The 23280-nt window shown below is 34.3% G+C and overlaps 2 protein-coding genes and 1 non-coding gene across 3 annotated transcripts in view; 1 reads left to right on the top strand and 2 right to left on the bottom strand.

The window, feature by feature from the left end:
* LOC134274241 (fibrillin-1-like) overlaps window positions 1-4873 on the bottom strand; it is a 56474-nt gene extending 51601 nt beyond the window's left edge. Inside the window, exon 1 of the mRNA XM_062756504.1 lies at window positions 4527-4873. Within this exon, the coding sequence (XP_062612488.1) occupies window positions 4527-4590 (64 nt within the window). The 5' untranslated portion in view covers window positions 4591-4873. The remainder of the gene's footprint in view (window positions 1-4526) is intronic.
* Window positions 4874-5929: 1056 nt separating this feature from the next.
* On the top strand, window positions 5930-6012 carry Trnal-uaa (transfer RNA leucine (anticodon UAA)). Its single transcript has one exon. It is a non-coding gene; the product is annotated as a tRNA-Leu (tRNA).
* A 5936-nt stretch (window positions 6013-11948) lies between these two features.
* LOC134274211 (ficolin-1-like) lies at window positions 11949-22904 on the bottom strand (the record flags this gene model as incomplete). The annotated part of the gene is made up of 5 exons (XM_062756463.1): window positions 11949-12055; window positions 15594-15785; window positions 16200-16364; window positions 22284-22380; window positions 22765-22904. Coding segments are annotated over 5 exons (701 nt in total), but the record flags the coding sequence as incomplete, so codon positions are not given.
* Window positions 22905-23280: the final 376 nt, after the last annotated feature.

The following is a 23280-nucleotide window of genomic DNA, read 5'->3' as shown; positions in this document are numbered from 1 at the left end:
CTCTGTAATGATGTTATCATTATCTGTATTCAGCGCATGTATCGTTTTTTTTACAAACATCGTATTAGAAATTGCGTCCTACCGAAAAAAGGGAAGAGGCAGCATTTATTGATTTAAAAGAAATTACACAAATATTACTTCAACAAACGACTAAACTCAGGGACGGGGTGCATCTTTGATGCCTTTTTTCACATATCCTCCAAATGAATTAATTGCATTATTTTTTTTTAATATCAGAGTGGAAAATCTACTCCATAAACATTGATAAATTCTTTTTAGGACCTATCTTTGTCAGTAACGAAGAGCGATATCGTGTCCATTTAATATATACTATGCAGTCAAAAATGTAGAATCAGATCAGATTGCAGTCCTCATTGTTTTAACAAGTTTGTAAACCGGTTTTGTAATTTTAGAACAATATCTCGAGCCAACAATTGTAATCAGCGACGTGTAAAAATATTATAGGCGGGGCTGTCAGCTAAATTATGAATGAATATTTTTTAGCTGCATGAAGTATATCTGAGGTTTTATCATTTATTGATAATTTGCATATATACACATGTATGTTATTGAAATGATGAAGATTCCAATCGTCTAAAATAGTAATTTTTTTTTAATTAAAAATATTTGATTTCCTCCTCTAAAACTTATTATCCTTATCAAAATATTATAAACAACTTCATTTGTGTAAATTATATCTAGAGAATTCTTTTAAATAAATATAAGTATCTATTTTCCAAAAAAAAAAAAAAAAAACACCTTAGAAATTGACTCTTTCAATGTCTCATGTGAAAAAAAAAAATGAATAAAAACAAATGTATGATGCTAACTAGTCACGTACATGTATTACTTGTTTCATTGCTGCTTTACATACAGGCATGTATCTTTTTATCCGCCGAAACATGGCTGAAAAATTGCCGACTCGGCGTTAAACAATATACAATCAATCAATCGTTTGAGAATTACTCTTTTACTCATAGAAGGGGAAAGTATGTTTGCAATGCCTAGTTAACTATGTCTTGTAAGCTAATAATTGATAAACTGGAAGAAATTAATGTGCTTTGATATTCTACGGTTCTACCATATTCATGTAGAAAATTTTTATTCTATTATGTAATGTGTACTTCACAAAAGATGAAGAAGCTTGCAAGACAGCACAATGGTTTTTGGAAAGTCATATGTGTTGTTTTGTTATTCCAGATATCCTTCTTTCAACAGAAAAAAAAACAAACAAAACAAACAAGCAAGCAAACCAAAACAACAAAAAACATGCTTGAAAATTTTACGTCCTAGGTTTGTGATCACCGAACCATAATCAAATGTTTTGTTTAAATTATCAAATACATGTATTTATGAAACTTTATACTTGTTATATTGTTCCGATATAAAAGGAGTCTCAAATGCATTATTTTGTTGACTTCATAACATTCAAACAATGAATGATATTGGAGATATCTTACACACTATACATGTATTTGATAGCATTTCTTGATAAATTCAGGCATGATTTTATTTCAAATTATAATTATCATGATTATGTCAATTAGATTGGGAATGTAAAATTATGTGACAGTATAAATGTATGTGTATCAGTAAATAATAACAATCATTTAATTTTCCTCCATTGAAAAAAATCTAAATTGTATTAGGATCATTTTGGAGAAGGGTTTTTTTTTTTTATTTTCTTCTCTGTCGGTATCATACTAACTTTTTTGTAAAACACTAATAATTAGTATTTTTAAACATATACATTGAAAGGGAACAACTCAAAAGAAATATATGTACCTTACTTTGGCTTCCTCAAGGTCATACAATTACAAAGGTCATAACATTTCATAATCAATAAATAGAACAGTTATGAAACTTCGAAACAAAGAATCATTTCAAACGGAAATACTGACATATGAGAATTTTCAGAAATTATCATTTAAGCATTGGATCAGGCTACAATTAATATCACTCCCCAAAAGAACCAAGTTAAGGGTAAAACCCCCTTCCTCTCGAACTTGTAAATTTTTACGCAGAGATATAAACATTTTTCAAGCATTGAAAATTGGGTTTAAACCTCCAAACGGTTTTTTTCCTCGTTTAGCCCTCCCCCCCTTTTTCAGTTTATTTCCGACACCAATGTCCACTGATATCAAATAAATTAGGTAACTGTTATTTAAAGGAACGAAACAGAAAGGAAAACTTCGCAGAAATTTACAATTAAAAATTAATACAGTATCAGCAGAGAGAGAGAGAGAGAGAGCATCCGTGCTACGTTAAATTTGGTTCTTTTTCATGGTGTATTTGAGTTAAACATATAGGGGAAGGGGAAGATTTCAAATTGATTATTGTCCCTTAATTTAGCATCAAGTCATCAAATTTTACAATATCATAGCGAGGTCAAAATATTACGCTAGTCATTCAAATGAATCATTTTAAACGAAGGTCATTTGATCGTACAATTTACTCAATCGTCAAGTCTGAGGTTTAAAATATTTGTTTATCCCTAGAATCAATATTAAAGTTTGTCTGATCTATTCAAAAAAGGAAATAGGAAATGAAATTTTGTCTCGGCACTTTTGTTCATATTTACAGGAACATGAAATTGGACTTGACTTTGAGACCTTTTTATTCTCTTAACAACACATCTCGCTGATGAAAAAATTAAAATCGTTCTAGATTTTAGATATTACCTTGAACACAGTTTTGTCCTTCAATTTTGATATCATACCTCGTTATTTTGATGAGTCTGATTGGCCGTTTTTATTTTATTTTATTTTTTCGTGGGAAGGGTGGGGGGCTTAATATCCGCATGCATATTTGTAGCATTGTCTTTCGCTTGGGATTAATTAAGTCCAAATATATGGTAAAAATGTTTCCGAAACTTCAATGAAAAATGAAGAAATCCCTTTTTTGGGGAGTGGGGGTTGGGGGTGGGGGTGTCATTTAATATATAATGGAAGTGGATGAGAAATTTATTCATATTTAGTATTATTTTACCACTCTGTGGTATACATGCATTCTAGGGTAATGTATTTCCGGATGTATACATTGACGAATGATATTTACTTTTAAGTTTAAACAAACTCAGTCGATCGTTAAAATGATTTTAAATTATTTGTTTATATCTCCTTCGACCTGCACTACAGCTGGAATTAATCGCTTTAACTATTTGTAGAGCTCTCAGTCTATCTGATATCAAAATCTGATCAACCATTCCATTGAGTGGAATTTATTGTTGATAAAGGTATTAAGGAATTGCACGGCGCGTACCATTATGGATTAAATAGCGTTAATTCCAATGATTATCGACTACTTCTTATTACGGTTAATTGTGCACCGCTCCTTTGTCTAGCCCCCCCCCCCCCCCTCCCCCCTTATGCATGATGATCAGTTCTTTGTCTAACCCTAGTTTAGCTCTAACCCACTTCTATAACATGTATAATGCACATATCCAAGCTGAATACCCACACATACAACTGACTGAAGCATATAAGATCTCAAAATCCATTATCGCTAATGTATTATTAATCGTGCATTTGATAGAAATATATTTTGAAAAATCAATGATTCTGATCAATAATCTTCATACAAAGTGGGCTTTTAATTGCACTATATGTTCATGAATATACTTATTTATTGATGAAATTAATTAATGACATTGGTATTTCTATTTCGTAAACAAAGTGACGCAACCTGTTCGAAAAATGGAACATCTGCCCAACTTCCTCGGAGAACACAGAAGGAAACATGAATCAGAAACCATTTAAGGGGTGGGGGGGGTGCAGAGGAGGGGTAACGGGGTTGTTTTTTCCTCATTTTCCCCTTTTGACATTCGTATAAATTACAGATAGATATACACTGCCAAGTACATTGAACTCAATTTTATATATACGTTTATGAAGGAGAGGTCAAATTATAATGCATTACTTTAAAAGAATTATTTAAAGAGTTGCTTGAGTAGTGAATTACGAGAGATTGCTCAAAGATCACTCTTTTTCCAGGTCTTTATTGTTTATTCTTTGTTAAATTTTATTAGCCATGTAATTGCGTGCTCAATTCTATCAATTCGTAAAATATTTTATATAAATATTCTCTTTTGAAGTTAAATAAAAAAAACTGGCAGATACCCTAGGATTCAATTTTATTTAAAACTCCAACGATTCATAGCGTAAAATACATCCGGCTTGAAGTTGAATATTAAAAAAAAACATCGTGCACGTTTGTATTGATTGAATGCATGTCTTGTTCGAACAAGTATATTTCAGCATTTACACTGCAAAAGGAAAGTATTTCATTTATTTATATATCAAGTAAATGAATTCTCTGTCAGTGAAGCTTAATTAAAAGAGAAGCGTTATACTCGTAGGTTTAAATACCCGCTAAATATGTGGGGATGACAGATTTTTATTACCACCTCAAAGAAAGTAATTGCGCTAAGCTTTTTTCAGCTTCAGAAAACTTGACAGTATATCCTTGTTAAATGATGATTTAGAGCCTATGAAAGCATATTTAATGGATCAGTAGCTCAACTTTACCTTTCACAACAGAAATTCCCACATAAAATGATAAAATGGCACACAGGAATCTAAACGTCTCCATGATTCAATGAATGTATATCAACTTCCAGAATCACTTATCACAGCATCATGGTATTAGATCGATCTGTGTCCCAGAACAGAAATGTCTTCCAGTTAAAAGTAAAATTTTATCTATAGCAGGAACTGCACCTAATAAATCGATGTAATTCCCAGAGAAAAAATCTCCATATACCAACTCCAATCAGAGTTTCTAATTTCCACGTCTCTTCAATCGCGGATAAGGGACGGAGACAAGATTTTCCCTCCTAAACAAATCTCACAGCAGGTGCGCGCTTCGTCCGAATCGAAGTCCCCACCCTAACTGGTGTATGTCAGTTACGTATATTTAATTTATTTATAAGTCGTCGGTCGTATACTTGTGTAAATGGTTCTAGTTCATTTGCCGCCTATTGTGATCTAAGCCGGGGCCTTTTAAACAGTTCAGCGGGTATTGGGAATCTTATTCTACTAGCATAACAATGGGTAAAGACAAATAATTGCACAGTGGAACCTGTAATAAATAATGCGTTTCGATATGCTTGTCGTCTTTCCCCCTCCCCCATTTTTTTTTTAAAAAAAATAACTTTTTAAAAAGATATTTTTGTGTTTTAAATATATAATGTAAATTCTACACAATTTGTTGTTCTTTTTGTTTTGTTTTGTTTTTATTCCTGGACCTATATATATAACAAGTGGTAATTTTCTTATTCTGTTATCTTTAATATGTAATTTGTACATGAAAAAATAAAACATTATTTAATGCATAAATCAAATGAAATCCAGATCATGCATATATTTAATTTTGCCAAAAAGACCTTTTTTAAGTGAAATATTAATCACCATAGGAGAAACATGTTTTTTCTTCTCTTTTGACCCCAACAAGAACAAAAAACTTAATGCTAGCTTTTGCTGGATCGCGGACGATTAAATAATTTAAAAAATAAAAAATTCACTCGCATTAAACGTCAATCTATTATACATATACTCAGTATTACTTGTGGAAACTGCATTGGGAACTGTTGATGCAGATCCATGTGCAGTCTTAGAGCTGTCCGTTTTATATACTTCTATTGATAAATGCGCGCCCTCTCAAAAGAAAGAAAGAAAGAGAGAGAGAGAGAAAAAAAGAAAGAAAAAAGAACAACTTTGGATAAAATGAAATAAGGACGAGCTTAAACTAAACTAAATGTGAGAAAATATCAGAAAAGGAAAACTTACATGTGAATTAAATGAACTGATTGAAAACATTTTCCCTTTTCAACAAAATCATTAGAAGAGTTATGCCGCTTTGAACAGAATACCGACCACGATAACAGCTTTTCCTACAGCTTGGTCGTAATTATCGAGCAAATTGTGCACGCAGTACGGTGGCCGAGTGGTTAAGGCGTTGGACTTAAGTTCCAATGGACGAATGTCCGCGTGGGTTCGAACCCCACCCGTACTAATTTTTTTTAATATATTTTCCTATTGCTTATGCATTGGAGCTTATTATATACACCACAATGTTTGAAAATTCTAGAGATAAATTAACTGTAATAATATACTATAAACAAACAGTATTAATTTTTTTTAAAAATACATGTAGATGTATAATTTCATTCTTGTGTTTTATATAAATAATGTTAATCTGTTAGTAAAGTTTCTTCAAGATAATAAGGCAAGATACAAGGCGATTAGATTTTCTTTCAAGTTGCTATAATACATACGTTTGTAAAGTTTCAAAATGTATAAAAGTCATGTTCAGTTAAATTTAGTACATGTATTTAAAAAAAGAATTCTTCACCGAAATTTGATGAAAATATGTCAGACAATCGAGACTTTCCTGAATAAATATGTATTTTACCCTAAGAACTTCATTGTTTTGTTCGAATACCTTATCAAACTTAAATTAAAAGAAACAAACAACCAAACAAAAAAATAAATAAAAATAACGAAAAAAAAACACTAGTTCCTTTCTTTATTAATACTTGTCTTGCAAAAAATCATACAAATACGAAAAAACGAGGTTCTTTCTACCAGGCCTTTGAACAAGACACAGTGAGATTTTTATTTTGTTTGGACCGCAGCCACATTGTTTATATCATAATTTTGGGTATAAAATAAAAGTTATGAATAATTAATTGATATGTTGCACATAAAAAACACAGCTTTTTAAGAAGGTTCATGTACCAGGGTTGTCCCAGAAAAACGCGAACATTTTAATGTCTTTTGTTTCACTTCGACTATAAAGTTAAAAACTGGCATACGCCATGATAAACATTTTATTAATGATCCTTAAAAAGAATGAATCGTTTAAACGTCCACATTTGGCCCCCCAAATATTCACAAAAAATAACTTTCAGATTTTCTACATAATTTTGCCCCAATTTTACAATTAAACATTGTAGTTTATTAATTTCAATTTAAAAATTTGCTCTCATAAACTGTAATTAGGTATTTTTCTAATTAATATAGCAGGGGTACGTTGTTTACATCAATTTCTCATAGACTTTAGGCCACACCCCCATTTTGTAAGCCAATTTTTTATATGAGAGCATTGATGTTTCAATTTGCCGTTTTTTATGGTCAACGTAAAAAGTAATACTAATCATTTACATCCAAGAAAGAAATTGAAACAATCGTACGCTCATGTGTTATTTTCCCAAAAACCTCAAAATCACGGGTACTTGTCTCTACAGTAAAGCCGTCTTGACCTCATGAATAACAAAGGATTAAACACGTGATTTAAATCTATTCACTTTCACGCTTTGAGCACACCATTTCGACATCGTGTCTAGAGTGTCTGCGAACTATCCATTGTCAAATCTTATTCCATCGGCTAAAAATACTTGGACAACCCTTCTATTTGAAAATATTTTGAAAAAGTGCATACTTGATACATCTATATGCTAGGTTGAATTGTTTTATTTACCTCTTATTGAACGTTATTTTTGCCAATTTCCGTTTGTTTTTTCTTTCGGTAAGTATCTATCGATCTATTACGGGGGGCCTATAGCATACATCTGTTACTTAATCACTGCTCATATTTAATAAACATAATTAAAAATTCACTTTAGGTATCGTTGATTCCGCTTTTTACTGTGTTTATCATGTTTATATATTATACACATGCGTCTGTTTCAAGAAAACTCTCACTTAAACTGCTGGAAGATATTAAAGTTATACAGTCCTTTTTTCTGTTAAAACCGTCATTATATAGTGTTATAATCGGCAAACACTTACTAGTATTCACCATGCCTAAAAGTATAAACTGTGTTGTTTGTAAAAAGCGCACAAATAAATCTAATCGAAGAACCCTTAAGGGAAAGATAAACGAAGTACGGAGGACTGAATTAGCGCGTATTACGGGAGGAAAAGTCACGGGGGATGACCACATCTGCACAAAATGCACCCTCGATTTGAATAGAGGGAAGCTTCAGACTTCTGGGGGCAATGTTGACGCTAAAACATTTTACATCGGCACAAAGTCACACAAATATTGTGCTATTTGCAGATCCCGTAAAAAGTCAATGAAAACTGTTTCTAAGAAAGCCTGCGCACATGTATTTCTTAAACATAATGTTATATTGCACGAAAAAGCACGTGTATGCCCCTCTCACTTGTCCAATGAACGCATGATTAAAGATCAACATATCAATGAGAATTTTCATAGGATGAAAATGGGTACTAAAAAATTGTCCTCAGGTGAATTAAGTGATTATTTATCTCAGTGTAGGGAACTTTTGTTAAAATTCGATAGTACAGGAGTAGATTTCGACAACGAATCCCTAAATGATGAGGATTATATGAATTTGACTGGCATTAATAAACAAGATTTTGAGGCACTGTGTTCACAGATTCATGGATTAAGACAGAAGAAATATTCAAAGAAAACGGTTATAGGGATTCTTTTAACGAAACTTAGAACAGGTCTCTCAGGCACAGTGCTTAAGACGATATTTAACATCAAGAAGAGCAAGTGCGTTTGTCAAATTGTTAAACGTGCAAGAACAGTTTTGATGGACCAGTTTGTTCCGAAATATATGGGCTTAAATCACATTACAAGGGATGAAATCATAGCAAAACATACAACAATATTTGCGCGCGAACTTCTTGCATCTGGTGACCACGACACTGCCATATTATTAGTTGATGGTACATACATATACATTGAGAAAAGCGCAAAATATAGTTTTCAGAGAAGATCCTTTAGTATGTACAAAGGTCGACCCCTTGTAAAACCAATGATGTTTGTTGCGTCTGATGGCTACATTGTTGATATCCTGGGTCCATATCTAGCGGATGGCAAAAACAATGATGCTAATATATATTTTAAATAAAACTTTACTAAAAGATGACGCTTTATTAAATTGGTTAAAAGAAGATGACATTTTTGTATTAGACAGAGGTTTTAGAGACTCGTTAGATGTAATCGAGTCTGTAGGTTTGAGGTCCGAGTCACCATATTTTCTAGGGAAGGGGGAAAAGCAACATTCACTATTTGAGGCAAATACGTCGAGATTAGTAACCAAAATAAGATGGGCTGTAGAATCTGCAAATGGGAGGTTAAAAAGGTGGAAGTTTTTGGCAAACGTCGTGACAAATACTCAAATCCCATTTACTGGTGATTATGATCGTATTGTTGGTTCATTAATTAACGCATTTAGGCCATCTCTCGCGAGTGACTCGGACGATGATCTTGAAATATCCCGTAAAATGCTTGAAAAATCCAAAATTACTACAGATCCTTTAAAAGACTTATTCATTAATTCTTCTGGAAAACGTATCTTATCAAATAAAATGTCAAAAATTGATGCCGCTGATGCTGTTCCCGACTTTCCCAAATTGTCAGAAAACTACTTAAGATCATTAACATTCGGAATATATCAAATAAAGCAAGCGTCTTCGTATTCTCGCGAAGATTTGGATGAGGGGGGGGGGGATACGAAATATTCGTTACTAAAACTATGTCAAATATTCTTCAAGCAAAAATACAATCAAGTCATGTCTCGTCAAAATCGTAATATTTATGGATACAATTTGATGCATCAGACGAGGAAGATCCCATCAAATATACACTGAAAGAAATACCTTGTTGATTTAACTAGTATGCCTAGTAAAGCATTCTTCATGATTAGTAATCACTCTATTTACTAGCAAAGATAGTTAAAAGTGGAGTAGTGGTCGTAAAGATACTTAAATACCTAGTGAAAGTTACTCATAAATTCTTAGATTTACTAATATTATCTAGTAAATCTACCGAATGCCTAGTAAAACTACTTTTAAGGTAGTGATTGTATGGACAGTAAATTTACTAGTCTTCTTCTTGACTTTCACTTGTTATTTTTTTTTCAGTGTACTGGTACTGCCAGTGTTAGTCTGGAGCACGGTTAAGTATAAGTCACATTATCCAACGATTGGGTATACGATGAGAAATCGATGCGTTTTTTGATGAAAATGGCGTGGTTGCCGGCCGGGCACCACTAGTGATCAGACGGTGACTGAGTCTTTTTTTGCAAATCGGTGGGGTCATCGGTAGGAAATAATTCTTAGTTAAAATTCAGCGATGTCTCCAACGATGCCTCACATCGCTCCTCATCGGCAACCCATCATTAAAACATCTTTCAAGGATCGGCTGATGTATGGCCTAGCATCGTCCAATATCTGTTGAATCTGAGGTCATCGGGGAGTTTAGTGGTGTTCAACAGATAACGACCGATCATCGGTCGATGTTCGACCAAACATTGGCCCGTAGTCGACCGATGTACGAACATTGTTCACCAATGTATGAGCGATGTAATATACATCGGCCGATTATCCTGGAACATCGTTTTATGATTAGCAATGCATCGCTGGGCCTTTGTAAGTCCGGCCGGCAACCACGCCATTTTTATCATAAAACGCATTGGTTGTCCATCGTATACCCATCGCTGGATAATGTGACTGATACTTTAAGGACTACTTGGCCGATGTGGACCGATGTTGGGGCATCGTTAACATCACGGATTACTACCGATTACCACCGGTCTACGGCTACCGGCCGGGGAAATGTGACCTAGGCATTAAGTATCAGTCAAATTATCCAGCGATGGGGTATACGATGAGAAACCGATGCGTTTTTTGATGATAATGGCGTGGTTGCCGGCCGGGCACCACTAGTGATCGGAAGGTGACTGAGGCCATTTTGCGAATCGGTGGGGTCATCGGTAGGAAATAATTCATAGTTAAAATTCAGCGATGTCTCCAACGATGCCTCACATCGCTCCTCATCGGCAACCCATCATTAACGCATCTTTCACGGATCGGCCGATGTATGGCCGAGCATCGTCCAATATCCGTTGAATCTGAGGTCATCGGGGTTTGAGAGGTGTTCAACAGATAACGGCCGATCATCGGTCGATTTTCGACCAAACATTGGCCCGTAGTCAACCGATGTTCAAACTATGTTCACCAATGTATGAGCGATGTAATAAACATCGGCCGATCATCCTGGAACATCGTTTTATAATTAGCAATAAATCGCTAGGCCTTTGAAAGTCCGGCCGGCAACAACGCCATTTTTATCATAAAAGGCATTGGTTGGCCATCGAATACTCATCGCTGGATAATGTGACTGATACTTTAAGGACTACTTGGCCGATGTGGACCGATGTTAGGGCATCGTTAACACCACGGATTACTACCGATTACCACCGGTCTACGGCTACCGGCCGGGGAAATGTGACCTAGGCATTAAGTATCAGTCACATTATCCAGCGATGGGGTATACGATGAGAAACCGATGCGTTTTTTGATGAAAATGGCGTGGTTGCCGGCCGGGCACCACTAGTGATCGGAAGGTGACTGAGGCCATTTTGCGAATCGGTGGGGTCATCGGTAGGAAATAATTCATAGTTAAAATTCAGCGATGTCTCCAACGATGCCTCACATCGCTCCTCATCGGCAACCCATCATTAACGCATCTTTCACGGATCGGCCGATGTATGGCCGAGCATCGTCCAATATCCGTTGAATCTGAGGTCATCGGGGTTTGAGAGGTGTTCAACAGATAACGGCCGATCATCGGTCGATTTTCGACCAAACATTGGCCCGTAGTCAACCGATGTTCAAACGATGTTCACCAATGTATGATCGATGTAATAAACATCGGCCGATCATCCTGGAACATCGTTTTATAATTAGCAATAAATCGCTAGGCCTTTGAAAGTCCGGCCGGCAACAACGCCATTTTTATCATAAAATGCATTGGTTGGCCATCGAATACTCATCGCTGGATAATGTGACTGATTCTGTAAGGACTACTAGGCCGATGTGGACCGATGTTAGGGCATCGTTAACACCACGGATTACCACCGATTACCACCGGTCTACAGCTACTGGCCGGGAAATGTGACCTAGGCATTAGTGGGCAGCTGTGCGCATGTTGAGTCGGTACTGTGGTACATAGCAGTGCAGAGACACGCAGACACAGAGCTTCAGAGTCAGATTATGCCCGACAGCGTTCTGGACTGTGCAAAAGACACAGATACCGATATTTAATTCTTACATGAATATCCTGGCTTTCTATTAAAATTCAACCGCATACATATATTTGATGGAACACTCAGATTTTTTGCAAAATTATATGCTATTGATAATCAATTCTACATGTAAAAAAAAACTTTAATGAAATTATTATCGCTTTAGAATTAAAATAATTATCCCTTGAGAAATAAGCTAGGTTACTGTAAAATCTTAAAAATACTTACTTAGTCCTAAAAATACTATCTTTTATAAGACATTATGTTTACAGAAACCATAACATTGTGTTTACATTTTATTTCAACGAATTTCAAAAATAATTATTTCATTGATATACTCGTTTAAAAGCTAAGCAGTAACAAGCTAATTCAGAGAATTTGTGTCCCCCGCTTAGGGAAAAAGTAAACCATGCGCAGTTCGGGGGAGGGGAGGGGATGGGGGTTAGATCCCTTTGACTGAATTTGTAGAATTATTAAATGTATACATGTATACTGAAGCAAATAAAATATGTCAATATGGATATAAAAGTTTGATTGCTTATTCTTTATTACATGTATGTGTATAGAAGATTCTGGAATATTTATCACACTGTAATGATGATTTTATGAGTTTGTACAAACCAGACTTCATAATTTTTTTCATTTCACATGCTGATTACTATCATTTAGTTAAAAAAAAAAGTGTATTTCGAAAAAAGATAAAAAATGGATCATTCTGGAATCGAACCCGGGCCCTCTCACATGTGAAGCGAGAGACATACCACTACACCACGGAAACGCTTCGAACAGGAAAATATTACATGTATATGCAAAGATAAAGTCACATACATGTATATATTCAAGTTCGATATTGTCAAAATTTTACACAATGCACGGTATCTAATTATTTAACCTTTGTTAAACAGTTCTAATAGATGTAATAAGAATGTAAAGTCCACCGAGAACCTGTTTTATACGTAATAACTCTCATCATGCCCCTGTGCTAAAATTAGCGACATGTAATACAATAAATACTAATAAAACAAACGGGGCGGGACACTTTGAGAGGGGTGAGACAGGTCCTAGGGAGTTTTGGTATAAAATTACATTGCAAAAGCTCACAATCTTCTTGAAATATCGGCCGAAAATGATAGTGTTTCATACAGTTAGAATGTATAAATTTACGACCTTGAACTTTGACCTTTTGACCTCAAAATCAATAGGGGTCTTCCTTACGCCACAGGGAGTTGATATGTAAAATTTCATTGCAAAAGCTCAAAGGGTTCTCGAGATATCGCGCGGAAACGAAAGTGTTATAACAGACAGAATTTGCGAATTTATGACCTTGATCTTTGACCTTTTGACCTCAAAATCAATAGGGGTCTTATTTAGTCTATAGGGAGTTGTTATGCAAAATTTCATTGCGAAAGCTGAAAGAATTCTCGAGATATCGTGTGGAAACGAAAGCGTAACAGACAGAGAGAATTTGCGAATTTATGACCTTGACCTTTGACCTCAAAATCAATAGGGGTCTTCTTTAGTCTATAGGGAGTTGCTATGCAAAATTTCATTGCAAAAGCTGAAAGGGTTCTCGAGAAATCGTGTGGAAACGAAAGCGTAACTGACAGACAGAAAGACGGACGGACGGACGGACAGACCCAAATTAATATCCCCCACTTTTCAAGCGGGGGACAAAAACAAAACCTAAACCTGCCAAAATTATTACATATTGTCGGTCCCAAGCCCGAAAAAAAGGTGAGGGGGTTTTAAGATTGTTTAGTTATTTAAAAAGATATCACTTAAAAAAACTACACGTCGAACACTCGATAATATATTCACAACAGTCGCACGCTTGACTGACGCTCCGCCTCCTTATTCTAATAATACAATGACTTACATAGCTGCAATGGCGAAGTTGAGATTTGGCACTGATGTATGCAATTTTATTTCATTGATATGATGTATATATTGAGAGTCTCTCTATCAAAAAAGATTTTGAAGTGTTTGTATTCATACCTTACTTGTACATTTTAGCTAAAATATGTCAATGTTCTGATTTAAAAAGGCAAAAATCCGTGTTTAAAAAGGGGCCAGATCGCAATGTTATGAAGAGTCATTCTTTCAGTGAAATAACTCTATAAATAAAATGTTCCTCTCCTGTAAACGCATCTATCAAATCAGCTGTCGGCGCAACAATGACGACGTCAAAAAGTACCTCATATATGTACTTGTTTACTAATTTGTTCTGGAAACTGTGCCTCTAAAAATATTCATTTAAGCACACATTCGGCAATGTATTTAATTTTGTTTTAGTTACCAAGTTAAACATCTCAAATACCAATGTTATTAAAAGATTCGGGAGTTAATTCTTTGCATAGACAATTTCATAATCCCGATAATAAACCCACCTGATCGAATCAACACATCGTCGCAAACCACGGCCAAATTGTGTGATCCTCTCCCATTCTGGAGAGAGCTATATGCGGACTCTGGACCGTGGCTTGAGACGATGGAATCAACAGTGTTTTTCACGTAGGCCTACAATGTATGACATCCCGCTCTTGTCTTTTCAGTTCGTCTTTTTTAGGTGGTCTGTTCTCTCAAGTGGTTCTGTCAACCTCAAACACCTTCTACTAGATATAAACCTGTTTCCCATACTTATGTTTGAGTTTTTTTTATAGTTTTAAATCTCCTTTCTGTATATAAAAGAGTCATATCTCGCTCAACATAATGTGTTGGCTTGATAATTTGGTGCTTCACATTACTGCTAAACGTCACCTTTTTTGACAATATCTAATTCAAAGCGCTTTGGCATATATCGTCATATATTTGTCATTAATAACGTCAAATAAATAAAATTTTAAACACAAGTGCACCAAATTATAGAGTATCGATGTAAGTAAAATTTTTGACATTATATCGCCATATAGCCTAATAATTAACAACGAGAACGTCATTCAGAATGCTATTTGTAAAAATAAAAAAAAGTCGTGCGCCGACCACCGATATTGAGCATCTTTTAAATGATGTTTTTATATGCATATGAAATCAAAGGCCTATAATATTTTGTCAGAATATCTAAAAGATGATTTCCCAACAGCATGTCAAAAATAATTATTTTTGGTAGAATAGATTTGAAATATTCAAAAGGTTTGCGTTTTTTTCTGGGACATCCCTCGTATTAATAATGGGTTTGCTTTCACTGTTTAGATTTTGAAGTTTCAATTTGTATATATTTGCTCAGCTTAGTATAAAGAGATGTGCAACTGACTCATTATAACAATACACATGTATATATTTCACTCGTTTGTACAGAATACTTACTAGCTGAAATCATGCACTTAGTATTTAAATATTTTACCCTCATTAAAAATGCACTAAATCAAATTTTGTCTGATCTTTATTTATTATTATTACAATTATTATCAAGAAAAAGAAATGTGTTTTTTTTGACTACATGTAACAAAGAATGTTGGTTAAAATGCTGGATGTCACAGTCGAGTTATCATTAGGATGGATGAGTTAAAAGTTGCCATGGTAAGGCAACCTGTATACACGGTGACTCCAGTAAAATAACGTGGTCCATTTAGAAAAACGTAGTGACAGTAATTGAACCACCATCCTCCTTTGTAATTTGCTGCACAGTTATAAGGTGACAAATCATTGTCTCTATCATATGTCGTAAAGGAACGACCCTCCATAGTACCAGCGCCACCATATTCACTTGAACTTACATCACCTGTAAAGTTGCATTTGTTTAATTAGGGGATATTTCTTTTTGTAAATAGATATTACTTAAAATTGATTGTATACTTTTTAACGTCCCTCTCGAGAATTCTCCACTCATATGGAGACGCAAGGACTCGCCGATGGAGAGCTGCAAATTTTGTCCTACACTTGGCACTTAGGACCATTGAGCAGGGAGGGATCTTTATCGTGCCAGCACCTACTGCGACACGGGACCTCGGTTTATACGGTCTCATCCGAATGACCGGTCTCCACGTCCCACAGTGGGATTCGAATCCGCGACGTAAGGATAGACTCCTTACTCCGCGACTCTAGAGCAGACGCCCTAACCACTGCGCCACGCGGGCGACTATTACTTAAGAAGAATGTCTTGTAACTTTAGGTGTCGTTATATATCATTGTTTACCAGCAGTTCCTGAGGCCCTTCCGAGAGTTATCATGTACTTTTGAGCTTCGGATGCTAATTTCATGTCGTCAAATCTTTCATACCAAGAGCTTCCATTTTTACTTGATATACCAATGTGAAACAATGTTCGGTGTGGTTTTGTCAAAAGATGAACGATCTCGTTTCCTGACAAAAGTAAAAGAGGAAATGTAGATATCCAACATCTACGGGTGTATACACATTCAAGAAACATAATATGTTGGATGAGATGCTCAGAATAACAAAGAACCAATTTCAAATTTTTTTTTTTTCATTTTTTCACTAAAAAATATTATGCCATGATTGAATTTAGTAAGAACAAAAAAGAACATTACAGTAAAATTTGTTAAGACCTACGTGTACTTATACTTGTATCACACCCTTGCGTTAGATGCGTGGGCTTGTCGGTAAAAGCCACTAAGGTGGACTAATGGGTAAATGAAGATAAAACCGCTTTACGATTTGCAGACCTTTATTTCTCGTCGGGTCGGACAGTATCAGGGACAAGCACGTCCCGATTCCAACTCTCCCAATGTTAATAAAAATTTGTATTTATAGACATGTTGATAATTGACAAGTTTGAGTAACATATGACATGAGTTAATTTGATTTACAAGTAGAGTTAAAGAGTATGATTTTAAATAAACAATAATTAAGTCACACAAAGCACAGTCCATCTGGTCATATCACTCATGGCTAATTAAGAGCCATTCTCTGTAATGATTTGAAATTTTATATAGGAGCTGTGGCACGCATAGTCTCAGAATTTCTCCAAACTCTCTATGATAAAAGTCATTGATACCCTAAACTGAAATCAGGCAGAAATTGGTTGGTATGTTTTATAGTTACCATGGCAACATGTCTTAAAGTTCGAAAAATGACATTTTTTAACATGTTTAGAGCCCCATAGTTAACATTTGCGGCAAAGCAAACAATTGGCAATGACTGTTTCCAAAAGTTGAAGGTCAGATGTCTCAAATGCATGATAAACATATTTGGTAAATCAATTATTACATACGGTACTATGGTAATAAAGTATTCAAAAGTAAAAAAAAAATATTCATTGAATTTTATAAAGTCATACACGTAAAAATAAAAAGCAATTATAGGATGAAATGTGACCAAATAATAGAAAAAAGAGCCTTAAAACATATACCAAGAACAAAATATGATATTTCATTTTGCATGACCTTGACCAAAGTTCATTTGGACATGTTTGACCTTGACTCAAGGACATAGCTTTTTCAAGGTCACTGCAGTAAAAGTGTACTATATGAGTTTGGCACATTTACATATTTAACTTCGAATGAAGAGAAATTGGAAGTTTGTGCTCAACACAACGGTTTTACTACCTATGATTTTAGTATATGTCATAGTCATTTTTGGTATGTATATCTGCACTAACAAAATTTAAAAAAGGTTTTAAATTAATATTTAGACCTTTTTTGTAATAAAAAACATTTGATGCAATAGCAGGAGAGTGGGTATCATTTTATGAGCTTGCTCACAATAATTCTAGTTTATGAAAGAGTCACTATGACAGCTCACATAATTTTAAAGTAAAACCATATCAATCAGGCATGTAGCATCAGGTTTGGGTTGGGTAGGGGGGATGACATTCCCCACCCAACCTTTTTCTCAACATAACCTGATGTTTAACCCCCCACCCCCGAGTTTAGAGAATTTCCCCACTTTTTTTCTTGCAGTTTTTTATGCCTACCCCACACCATGCACTTTCAAAAACGATACCATGTCTGTCAAGAACGAATGACTGGAACCTTTGGTATTGAACTGATGATATATTCTCCTGTTGTCCTAATTGAGAAACATATTGCAAGACAGCTAAGACCTCAGTAGCTACTGGTGCCTAAAATAAAAATCTGGAAGGGCTATAATGTATATGAATGTCTAAACTTGAACTGACCCTAAAAGATATTCATTAATAACCCTAATGGGCAATCTTTTGAATGGCATATATCAAAATTTTTGTTGTACTCATATTTAAAAACATTTTGAAAACAATGTAGAAATCAGAAGAGAATGACGAATATGAACCTTTTTTTATAATACCAAGAGATACAAAACATAAATTTGAGGAACGTGTCGACTGACTTTAGTTAATCATCATCATCATCATTTTTATTTCACTCACACCAACATCAGTAGTACGTGAGGTACAATATATAAACTAGCGCTCTTTCTTTTTTATAACAAAAACATTTTGTCAGTTTTGAAATTAGTTGATTGATCATTTAATATTGACCTTGTTTTAATTATGATACTTCAAAATGCAGAATATAAAGATATGTTTTAGATTCTTCTATGGTCTAATTATTAATCTGCATACTAAAAATTGATAGTTATTAGATTTACATCAATAAAAAATGCTAACAGACAAACAAAGAATGTTACTTTTGGATTGAACATTTTTATTTGATCCACTTTCATGTATACATTGTACAATTTATGGATCTATTTTCTGGATCCCTGAGTCTCCGGTAACACTATCCACTCACTTCCAGCATCAATGGTCTGTATTGTAATAATGTCTTCTCATAATCTGAAAAAGTAATAAAATTAAAATGTAATAATACTATACAGCTTTGCCTTCATATACTTAGAACCATTTCTAGTTGAGCTTGAGCAATAATGATGAATGCAAAGCATTTTTATTGGAATCAATTAAATTCCAAGAGATCTCAATGATTTATCATTTTATTCTAAAAAGTTAACGTTTTTACTAAATGTATTATTTACATGTTTTTCCTGTCTAATTCTATATCAGCTCATCCAATTCTGTTTCTGCTTCTTTCCGAGTTTGGCTTCAAAGTGCCGAATTTCATTCTAAAACCAGAAGTATACAACACAAAGTTGAGACCGTATTGATTTTAGATATTCTTTAAATTTAAATACTTGCAATAAAAAGGTCAATTGGTTCTAGGTTTTGTCAAAACTCTTAATTATGTTTTTCATTTCTTTCAAATAACCCCCCCCCAAGAAAAAATGGAGTATAAATATTCATTTCACAAATTTACGTGCTTTAAATCTAAAGCTTATTATTTGAACCTGGTTGACTTAAATTAGTTCAGTGGTACCGGAGAAAATGTTAGCTGAATATGAATTTTCTTTTACAAGTAAACACTGGATGAAAAAGTTAATTTTTTTAATTAATTATTTTACTGTGGTATATATACAATTCAGTTACCACTAGTCCACAACATAATACACTTGTCTGTATCACAATACTTGTCTGTATCACAATACTTCCAAGGTAATCCCCTTTCCTAAACTAAGATATATTAAGTACAGCGTTAACTCCCTGTCCCTTTTTCTTTTTTTACGGACGCCATAACAAAGGTCATTCCATTTTACAAATATTTCATAATAGTGTTGGTTTTCATAAATTCATAATTTTTCATGTAAAAAGCAGGTAGTATCTTAAATGGTAAATATTAAATAAAGATATCTACTATTATATACAAAATTTTTATTTACCCGACCATCAATCAAGTTATAATCATTATAGCTGGTGAGTGACTTTGGTTACAACAAATTAAAATTAAACTAAATTCAAATTAAACTTTATAATTTGGGATACAGTTATGTGACTGATCATGACCATCTTTTTCACGTTAGGCCCGCAGAAACAATCTAAGTTAGGGAATTTAATTTCATTTTATCATATAGTTTAAATTAATATCGGCAACATTATGGAGGGGGAGGGGGCATACCCCCCTCCTCCAGTCCAGGTTCCTCAGGCCAAGCATAATCTTTTCTTTTTAGTTATAAAATACTAAAGTAATGCGAGCATATATAATCAATCAGAATTAAATTGAAATATGCAAAAACACTTGCCAAGTGTTACATATTTTACTGAATGGTTAATTTATGCTATACATTCTTCAGTAACTGTTGTACTGGTAAATTGTAAAAACAATCACTCACCGTAATTAAGACTCATAAAAAGAGCCAAAACTGAGGCTCAGACTGCTCCAAGTTTGTAATTTTCTGCTAGTCTTCTGTACGTTGTTATTGAAAACAATGTAAGCAAACTACCGTTTACTCCTCCTATGTTAGAGAGCTCTACCAAAGGGACGTAATTTGAAGCAAAAATGACAGAAAATTATGGATTTAAATCAGTTATCATATATAAATGCTTTAGTTGCCTGCAAATTTTTTTTCTTGATTCTTCTAGAACAGATACTGTTTAATAAATATTTTATGTTGATAAGCTTTGATGTGGTTGTAGATTTCTTATAGAGTTCTTCAAATTTGCTGTTTTTTAAAGCAAAATAAACCTCCAAAAACTAGATTTATTTATGAAAAGGTGAAGAGAATTTCAAAAATCAACAGTTGTTAAAATAGGGCATATTGATATAAATAAAATAATAATTTAAAAAGCTTTTTTAATGACAAATAATAAAAAAGTGTTTGTTTAACCATAAATTCAAGTGTCATGATAAAGTATACAAAACACGCCATTTGAAAGGCGCGTGGTTTCCATAGCAACAATGCGAAAAATTATTTTTTTACTTGCTTTTTTCTTTCAAACCCTTTGTTCTGAAAATTTATATATGAGTTTTAACCAAATCTGTTTCTATGCCACTTTCCACATTTTTTAACTAAATGCTCGATACTTGCTGATTTTGACTCTTAAATATTACAAAATAGATAATTCTGACAGATTGAAGCAACTCACTGACAGCTCAGTAAATTAAAAACAGATGTGAGAATTTTAAATTGAAATAATACAGAATTAAGAAATTGTCAAAATGTCCAATGGTACATTTTCATCTGTGACAATACCCCCTTGCCCCAGTAAAACACGTCCTCGTGTTTTGAATTGGTACGCTAGATGTTTGTTCACTTGAATGAATATGATGTCCGAAATGAATATTGTGCCGGTTTTGTCCGTAATTTGGGATTTTGATGGAACGATAATAAGCATCGTTTTCTAGTTCACGTATCCGTTGTAAATAAAATTCCTGGTTGTTCAAGAGTTGAATATTTTCGGTTTTCAGGGTTAGAATGGTGTTGTCCCTTTCTTGAAGTTTCGCTCTGTTTTCTATCCATTCTTCTTGGACGTTTGCACTTATTGAATCTATTAATTGTTTGTAAGATGCGTTTTCAATCCGTAGTGTGTTAACCTCGTGCTGCAACTTTGAAATGTTTACTTTATCTTCAGTGGTAATGTTATTCGATGATTCGGGCAGTTGTCTTGTCAGTAGTTGGTCAAGCTTTTCTTCTTGGTTGATGATGATGTTAACTGCGTCGGTATACATTATTTCAATCTCTTTTATTTTTGCGTGTATTTGACGAAGTTCTGTTTTCAGGCCATGATGGATGTTTAGGGCGTCTTGGAAAGCGGTATTTCTCAAATTGTAGAACGGCAATTCGCGGAGGTGAGATTTTGTTTCAATGTATTTTTCCATACGAATTTTGTCTCTGGACTTTCGTCTACCGGAACGTTGCTCTTGGATTGGTGCACTAGTATTTGCCTTCAAGGTCATCCTCACAGGGGAAGAGAGGACAGTCCTGCACATTCTAGCATAGTGACCATGACGCTTACATCTGTAACACTTCTCCATTTGAGCACGGCAACTGGTTCTATGGACAATTCCACATCGGCCACAAACTGGAAATTGACGCTGAAAGGAGTAATCCATGGGTCTCCGTTGTGGTCCAAGGCTGCGATTCTTAGCGGCGTGTACGAAATTAAAGAATGATGCTTTTCTGAATTTGAGGAATTTTTGTAGAAGTTAGGGGAATCAAATGGTAGAACATTACAATACATATACTGCAAGCGCGTGTAATGTTATTAAATATTATATAAGAAGATTATTGTCGTATTTTTTATTGGCTGAAAGAATATTGACCTCAGACACAGAAAATGATAGCGACCTCGCAGGCTCGGTCTCTATCACTTTCTGTGTCTTCGGTCAATATGAATTGCCATGAGTCCTTTTTACCACATATCGACCTACACTGACGTCCATAATTGTAAATTGTTTTATAATTATTTATTTATTTAATTTTGACGAAGAGTGATTTAATAATTAACCTTACCTAGCCAGAATTCACCATTGACATTCCCAAAACCATTTTTGTACTCTTCCCAATTTCTAGTAAAGTTTTCAGTTAAAGGCTGACGCCATTGAAACACCTAGAAAAAATATTACGTCAATGAACAGTTTCGTATTCATGAACAACAAAGAATATGTCATAGAATATAAGTAGATAACAGAGGGCGGCTGTGTGATATTGTGCAGTATTCAGTGAGAATTCATTTTTGTTTAGGTATGGAAAAAAAGGGAAATGATACAAATGGAAATGTTTAATATCATTTTTTTTAATTATAATCAATATTCTAGCTAAACAGAGTCAGAGCAATGTTTAATAAGTGCAAATCATATCATTGTTTTATCTCAAGTTTTTGTAAGGATCAGAAGAAAGCAAAACGTATTGTAAAAAAAGACATAGTTCTTTTGTTCATTTTGAGTGCAGAAGATATTAGATCTGTAATAACAATCATTATAATCTTCCCTACCGTCCATCCTTTTGGTTCAACATCCATATTACAGAGTACGTCCATCGACTTTCCACTGGATCCCCAGGGATAAATCTGGTATATGCCAGTGGTATTAAAACCATTATGCAGGATTTCCCAGCAGTCGAACGGGAACGAATCTAAAACAAAATATTCATGAATTAATTCATATCATTCTGTATATCATGGTTTTAGTGTATACACGTCATCTAAGGAATCACTGTCAACTTTCGCTGATGTCCCTGGCATATCCTACTATATAATTAATCAGTTACATGTATTTCCTTTTATTTCCAATTTATTGTAATATAAAATTGTAAATTTCGATTATAAAAAAGTAGGCTTTAAATTACAAGAGGCCTCAACTTCAATACTTCCTGCCCCTCTGAAGTCAAACACAAAGACAGATGCACGAGATTTACATGTATATGCATATCAAACCTCCTTGGCGTAAGATACAAAGACAGACGCGCGAGATTTATACGTCAAATACATAACCATAGCTACTGACGTACA

Source organism: Saccostrea cucullata, unplaced genomic scaffold (genome assembly GCF_032062105.1).
Source record: "Saccostrea cucullata isolate Sc308-1 unplaced genomic scaffold, CSIRO_AGI_Scuc_v1 ctg3014, whole genome shotgun sequence".
Classification (NCBI taxonomy): domain Eukaryota; kingdom Metazoa; phylum Mollusca; class Bivalvia; order Ostreida; family Ostreidae; genus Saccostrea; species Saccostrea cuccullata.
The sequence above is the reverse complement of the archived record's forward strand: the minus strand, read 5'-3'. Positions and strand labels throughout refer to the sequence as shown.